This window comes from Gracilinanus agilis, chromosome 4 (genome assembly GCF_016433145.1).
Source record: "Gracilinanus agilis isolate LMUSP501 chromosome 4, AgileGrace, whole genome shotgun sequence".
Lineage (NCBI taxonomy): Eukaryota > Metazoa > Chordata > Mammalia > Didelphimorphia > Didelphidae > Gracilinanus > Gracilinanus agilis.
This window is the reverse complement of record NC_058133.1, coordinates 370,260,080-370,268,168: the sequence shown is the minus strand read 5'-3', so window position 1 is coordinate 370,268,168 and position 8,089 is coordinate 370,260,080. Positions and strand designations below refer to the sequence as shown.

Sequence of the window (8,089 nt, the reverse complement as noted above, 5' to 3'; positions counted from 1 at the left end):
CTCCTCCTCCTCCTCCTCCTTTTCCTCCTCTTCCTCCTCCTCCTCCTTTTCCTCCTCTTCCTCCTCCTGTACAGGTACTCCTTCCCCTCTATAAACAGCCTGGCATTCCCTCCCCCAGCTCCAGAAAGGGTCATCAGGCAGAGATACAACCAAATCAGTTCAGACACCAATTGGCTTTAGCCCTACTTCAATTTAGAATTTATAAGCATAAAAGATCCACCTTGGTCACAGCCTCAGCATATGCCACCAATAAATATATCTTTCTCAAAGAAGAGGAAAAGCAATATTGTTTTAACTCATTTCCCCCTTTAATGGCTATCATCTACTTATCCAAGCCAATTGATACGAGTGATATTTGATTACATAGTATGGTGTTCATAAAATCAGAAATAAAGGATTGGGAAAGATCTACTGAAATCACCTGAATCACCCCTTCTTTATCCTTACCTCCTTTGCTTTGCCTAAAATAAGATTGTCCAAAAGAACTTTCAATTTTTCCTTTCTGGACTATCTTTTCTCTTTCTTCCTGACCTCCAGATGGTAAATCTATTTAGGTTTATATAGATCTAGTTCTCAACCAAAAGTCATATTTGCAAATCTCTTAGTGTATGAGTACATTGTTATACCTTTTGCAGCAGCATTAAATAAGTAGTTATCTCCAGTGACATAAAACAACACCTTATTCTTTGATTCAAATTTTATGTTAAGTTGTTAAAAATAAAATAGCTTTTACTACTACATACTTCTAGCCAGTTGTGCCCATCAGGATGCTAATCAGTTAGCCTTAACCTATTTTGTTGATAAGCACCAAAAAGAAGGCTATAGAGAATATTTCTTACATATGATTCACTTAATATATATTTAGGTTGAAGGTATATTTAATGAGATGCAAAAGTCCCATTTCATTTAACAATAAGGAATCTGCTTCTGTAGTTCAATTACTCATTGTATTTATCAAAGAGCAGTAAAATACAGTCATTCAATATCAAAATGGCAATATCACATAGCTTATTGTTTTCCATTCCTTCCACAAAGTAGTCTTCCATCATCTTGAGAGTTATAAGTTATTTTAGCCAAAGATAAAACCAGTAACTATCCAAATATAGTTAATTTGGATGAAAATCTTAGGAGAAGCACTCTTATTGGTTGGTGAACTTTTAGAAAATACTCAAGTAATTAATTTTATTGTCAGATATTATTTACATTTATTGTTTACAAAACAGTTTTATTTTATTTCATTAATATGTTTACTTGACACTCCCATAATTGAAGCTGAGAGAAGAGGACATGATATTTAATCCTTCCTTGAAGTCACATAGCTAGTTAATGATGATACTAAAACTGGTTTACAGGCCAATGCTTTTTCAACTATTTCTTTTTTTTTTTCCTCCTGTGGTTTCACTGATATTGGGAACTTCCAGGGAGATAATTCACTAGATCTATCCAACCTGGTTAGAATTCTACAATTTATAGTCTTAGGAAGTTGTCTAGGAAAAATGAGAGGTTAAGACTTGCTCACTATCATATAGTGTATCTGAGGCAGGAATATGAACCCACTATTTTATAACTCTAAGATCACCTCTTCTATTCACAACATCACACTACTTTTTACATGCAGATAACACCAAATCTTTGATCGCATAAAAAATTAACAAATGTCTACCATGATTTCCAATATCTACTGCATCCTTGAAATGAGATTGTAAAAAAGGAATACTTAAAAGTTTTAAGAGCTTTGATCAATGAATCAAATAATCAATTGTTATTCTCTCTCTCTCCTCCTCCTCCTCCTCTGCTTTTCTTCCCTCTCTCTTTCCTCTTTTCCCTTCCCTTCCCTCTACCTTCCTCTCTACCTTCCTCTCCCTGTCTTCTCCTTTTCCTTCTCCCTAGCTTGTGAAGGAGAAAAAATAAATAATTGAAAAAATAATGAATTATTTCAGAGAATAAAATTGAGAACATTTACCATTAGAATCTGGTGTTTTCTGGGCTAAATACTTAAGCTGTAAAACCCTTGAACAATTTTCTAGGAGGATACTAATATTTTGCCTGTGATAGACATTGATTATCTTAATACAGCATTATTATCCTAATACCTTTATTTGACATGTAAACCATATATCATTCTAATAGTTATATAACTAGGGCCTTTTAACATGAAGCAATATACTAGTACATATATTTTATAACAAATAAAGATGTTTCAAAAATCACAGCCACCTGTAGAGTAGCTGGATTTTTTTCACTTAGTACCATCATAAAAACTCACTCATATCTAATAAAACAAAGAACTCTTAGGAGCTTACATAGTAATGCTATTTCTCAAAATGCTCTTAAATAAAGATGGAAACAAAAATGGTCATCTTTTTTTTCTCAAATCCCAAAGGAAAGATCCATTTTACTAATGCAGAATGTTGGCAGTTGGCAAAATTACTCAGACTTGAAAATCATACCTGTTTAAACAATGTCATTTTAAATCTGATTTCTTCCCTCAAAATAAAGAGAAGTGTTCTGAGTAGGTAATGATATCCTTACCTTCAGGTTTTTTATTTTACTGTGGCTGATGTAAAGTCTCTTGATTGTGGGTGGCATTCGTGAAGGTATTTCTATGAGTCTATAGCATTGAACTGATTGCTTGGAATCACAGCTGCATCTTCTAGGGCAGTTAGGATGGAAACCATCACCAAGGGAAAGCAGGACAAGAAAGGTACAAAGCAAATACATCTTCCAAATATGGGCTCTTAGTTTTCAGCTGGTGCCAACTCCAGAAGGTATTTAAATGTTGTCTCTCTTTTTATATGATGAAATCAGATAAAAAGGATCTTATGAATGTGTGCTCTGTCAGTGTAAGCCTACAGGAAAGAAAAAAGGGAGGGGACTCTTAACTTGTCTGGGTTAAAATGTTAGCAACCATTACAAAAGGTGAAAAGCTTAAACAATGATAAGCAGTTCCAATATCTGTAGGAGAGCAAAACCTTATGTTATTTATTGCTGAAAGGGCTAATCTGTAAACACCTCTATTATCTGCAGTTTCCTTATTTTGACACTGAGGAATTAGTGGGAAAAGACAAAGAACCATTTTATTGTAGGCTATAAAAACCTTTGTATTTTCTGTGACCCTATATTAAAACCATTTTTGAGGAGAGGGGAGAGGAAGAGAAGAGACATTTGGAGGGTTTGGGGGTTGTTGTTTTCCTCTTACAACAGTAAGGGAAGAGCAGCAGGTGTTTTCTTTTCACTACTAAACGTCAGAGTTACTTAAAGTCACAAATGTCTTTATCTTCTCTTTTTGAGAATCAGTGTGGTATAACAGAAAACTTAGAGACTGGGTTGGAATTCTGACTTTGCTATTTACTACCTATTGACCTGAATTCACCTCTTTGTCCTCAGATTCCTTATCTGTAAAATGAAGAGGGTGGATTAGATGACCTCTGAGGTCTCTTATAGTTCAATAGCCTATGATCTCTTCCCTCATTGCCACCCAGCTCATAACTGTTCTGTATTGAAATATTTGTTACCAAAAATATTGGTGTTGATATTGCTTTTGATTCTTGAATTGGAAATATATGAAGTATCATGTAATTAGTTTCCTTTTGTGATAACTATTTCTTATTTTTAATAGAAAATAGAAATTCTTTCATTTATTTCTTTAACATAAAGGAAGATTTCCAATTTCTTAATTTAATCTTTTTTAGCTGTGAAAGCTGACTGCAGAGAAGTTCCTCTCAATCTAGAAATGTTCTTTGTTGTACTTTTTTTTTGCTACAGTATTTCCTGCTGACAAATTTTCAAGAATTTTAAATACTGACTATGTATTTTAAATTAAAAAAAATACTTGTGAATAATTCATATAGCAGGGCTACATATGCTCACTGAAGATGTTTGTCAAAGTAATACAAAATGTCCTGTGCAGATTCTATATGAAAGTACTCTATACTCTTCAAATATTCCTATTCATAGATGACATTTTACTAATTGCAAGAAGCCCTGGAACACCAAATTTCCTCAATGAAATTTACCATAATATGACAGAAAAAGGAGAGGATACTGAAGCAAACCAGAGTTAAGTGACTTGCCCAGGGTCACACAGCTAGTGAATGTCTGAGGCTGGATTTGAAATCAGGAAGAGAAGTCTTCCTAACTCCAAACCCCACACTCTGTTCACCATGCCACTAAGAAACCTAGAATGGTGATTCCCTTGAAGTTTAAAAGGGGGTAATCTTTAGAGAGAAAAGTGAGTTCAGTTATAGACATGTTGATTTTATGATGGATATCCATTAGACATTTAAAATATTGGCATACCTCACTCCCTAAAAAAAGAACCAGGGAGAGTTCTCTAGTGCACTACTTGGAGTTTTTTCTATTGTATTTATGGGAAGGAGGAGGACAAGAGTACAAGATGAGGTATAGCTCTGCCTAAAAGGGTAGAGAATCCCAAAAAGCCCTAGTCCAGCGTTAGTGAACCTTTAACAAGTTCAAGTGCCCAGAGGGCAAATTCAAGCTATTCATGATCCCCACCCACCCCCCACATTACCCAAGAGAGCTGAGGAAGAAAGTGCTTGCTTTGAGTGGCTGGACATCAGGGTGAGGAATGAAAAAAGTGTTCTCCAGTCCTGGGAAGAGGGGGAACAGAGCAGTGTGCCACATCTTCACCAAAGAGGCTCTAGTCAGTCCCACCCAAAGCCTCAAGATCATTGACTTGACCCTGCTATCCCTTCAAGCTACCATTCTCATATCTCTCTATCCATTCATTATGAGATTTTTAGCAGGAAGGTGAATACACTTATTATGGAAGAGAAAGGATCTGAGGATGCTAAGGGATAAGAGAGAACTTGCTCTATTCATGAAAGAAAAACTTGGTGGTAGAACAAGATAGAAAGAGATGGGAAAACAAGGGGCGATCCAGTTTATCTGAAAGGTATATGAAACTGAGTAGTATGGATAATCCCTGCATATTTACAATCCTAGCTTCTTTCTAAGTCTATATCTCTCTCTATGCAACACCTGCTCTGGACTTATTCTCCCAACCCAAGTCTCCAGAAGAAGAGCCACCCTTATGTCCCCATAGTGTCTGTAGATCCTGAGAGGTTGAGGGGAAGGTGTCTTCTTTAATGCTATCCCTCAAAAGTCCTCCCAGGGGTTTCCCCCATGATTATCAGTTGATATCAATTAGTTGACAGATTTAATTAGCTTTTGGAAAGTGGCATTTATCAAGGTATTGTATAGTTGGTACAAAACAATCCCCAGAAGATTCTGTGCCACACTCTTCCACTAGTACATACAGAGTTCAGGGAAAAGTGGGCTCAGATTTAGAGATCTCATATGACACAGTGCCTGGTTATTTGTAGTCTTTTTCTCTCTAGAAGTCCAAGGTAACTAAGTGGCACAGTAGATAGAACAGTGGACCTGGGTCAGAAAACCTGAGTTCAAATCTACCTTCATACACTTACGAGCTGCATGAGGCTGGGCATGTCACTTATCCTCTGTCTGAGTCAGTTTCCTTGACTATAAAATAGGGATCATAATAGCAACTATCTCACAGGGTTTTTGTAAGGATCCAATAAAATAGAAATTTGTAAAGTGCTTGGTTCAGTGCCTGGCAAAGAGTTGGCACTTAATAAGTGCTTGTTCCCTCTTCTTCCTTTCTCTCTGCTCAGTCCACACCCCATGGAACAGGGAACTCAGATAGACTTCAAAAGATAGTGGAGCCAAAAGAACCTGACATGCAATGGTCATTGGGGTCACAAAGGGTAGGACACGCCTGGACAACAACAAAGCTATCACTCCCCATTCCCCATCTCCTTTCCTTCTCTATCAAATTTCCACAAAAGTACTTCCCAGTACCTACTAGCTGCCACTACTAACTCACCATTTACTCATCTCTCACTTTTCCACAATCTGACTCTGGTTCAGAATACCCTTTCCAAAGTCATTGACTAATTACTAAATTCAAAAGCTTCCTTTTAGACTTCATCCTCTTTGGGCTTTCTTTCACTTTTTCTTAACCACTCCCTTTCATAATATGCTTGTCTAGGTTTCACAGGCACTCCTCTCCTGGCTCTCCTTCTACCTCTCTGCTTATCCCTTCTGGGTCCTTTTTGCTGGTTCTTTTTCCTTCTTCTCCATCCTAAGTGCAGAAATATGTAAATTCTCTGTCTTTGCCTTCTCTTTTCTCTCTAAACTATCACTATTGTCTTATCCTCCTAGACTTCAATTATTACCTCTGACTCCTAAATCTTTATCTCAGCTTTGACTTTTCCCATGAACACCAGACCTGTATTTCCATAGCTGCCGGATGGACACTTCCACCTTGATGTTTTGGTGATTTTTCTAATTCAATATATCTAAGATGCCCAGAGGACAAATTCAAGCTGTCCACTTGAATTTCCCCTGCAAAATCTGTCCTCTCTTACTGATTTCCCTCTTTCTTTTGATCATTCTCCTATTAGCCAGGCTAGAAACCTCTGAATTATCTTTTATTCTTTCCTCCCCATAACAGCTCACATCTAGTCTGTTGTATCTACCTCCACAATATTTCTTGTATTTACCCATTATAATCCATGCCTACTATCACCACTTCAGTCTAGCTTCTCAGGAATTCATTCCTGGTCCATTGTATAGCTTTCTAATTAATATCTTCACTTTTAGACTCTCCCTTCTAAATGATGTTTAACTCTTTCCCCAAAGGAATCTATAATTTGTGGTGAGAAATGATGAACAGGTTAATTAAAAAACAACAACAACAACAAAAAACCATGGAAAGACCCACATCAAATTATGAAGAATGAAATGAGTAAATACCAAAGGAGCATTTTATACAGCAACAGAAATAGTTTGAAGAATAACTATGAATGCCAACTTCCAGAGAAAGAACTAATAAACAGAAACATATAAGACATAATTATATGTGTGTGTATATAAATATATAATCAAATGATATCTTCTTTAGCGCAGAGAGGGGAGAGAAGGACGATACCTGGGAACTTTAAAACAAATACAATTCAAAAATAGGTGGAGGGAAGTAATCTTCTAATGTGCAGATGTCTCTTACTTACTCAAACAAAGACCTTCAGTGACTCCTTATTACCTACCAAATAAAATATATACAACTCAACTTAGTATTCAAGATCTTCCATAGTATGAGTTCAAATTCCACATTTCCAAACTCATTTCACACTATTTAAATATTTATTCTGCTTTCCAGATAAACTAGTTACTCACTGTTTTCCCATCTCATCTTCTTTTAATGACAAGCATTTATACCTACTGTCCCTTATGCATGGGATAGATTCTCCCTATACTCTCTTATGCTGGCAGAAATTTTGGTGGTATGTATACGTACGTGTGTATGTATACATACATGTGTGTATATATACATATATATTTTAAAAATATAAAAATTTGTTATAAGAAAAAAGCCTCTCCCTTGTTGCTCCAGCAGAATTTCAGGTCTTGTAAAATGTTAGCTTTCAAACCCTACCTCTAAGTTCATCTCTTGAAGTTTCTTTAACTTACAGACCTCTAAGCTTTGTGCTTCTGAGTACTGTATGGAAGACTATTGTTCTTTCACTAAGGCAGGTGATACAACTACATTACTCGTTCTTATGAGTTGACTAACTGATAAGAATTAATGGAATAAAAGGAATCTTGGTGCTGCTCCTAAACTGGGAAGTATATATACTGATATATTTCAATATTTCAAGGATATATGATTTTGATGTTGTGAGAACTCCTTCCTCTAAAGTGAACTATAATCTCTCATTGAAGAGATAGTTTTTGAGAGATGCCATTACCAAAAAAATTCATTACCTATGGCCAACCTAGTGATAAAGCTCTCTGAATTTAACCATGCTCATCTTTAGATGATAGACATATAATCCATCACCAGACCTGTACTTGAAGCCTTTTCAATTTAGAACTCCTCTACTACAACTTTTGAGAACACAGGGTAACCACCATGCCATGAAATGACATCAAAGTAAGATATGAATAAGTTTTCAGTTGAGACCAGAAACTCGAGGGGGGGGAAAGTATCAGAATTTGAAATCTAAGCAAAGGAAAATGTCCAGGGAAAATGATGGTTTTTAGCCCA

General features: G+C 36.1%; 1 protein-coding gene across 1 annotated transcript in view; it reads right to left on the bottom strand.

The window, feature by feature from the left end:
• LOC123245124 (nephrocan-like) overlaps positions 1–2,721 on the bottom strand; it is a 14,192-nt gene extending 11,471 nt beyond the window's left edge. Inside the window, exon 1 of the mRNA XM_044673880.1 lies at positions 2,533–2,721. Coding sequence (XP_044529815.1) covers positions 2,533–2,721 — 189 coding nt within the window. The remainder of the gene's footprint in view (positions 1–2,532) is intronic.
• Positions 2,722–8,089: the final 5,368 nt, after the last annotated feature.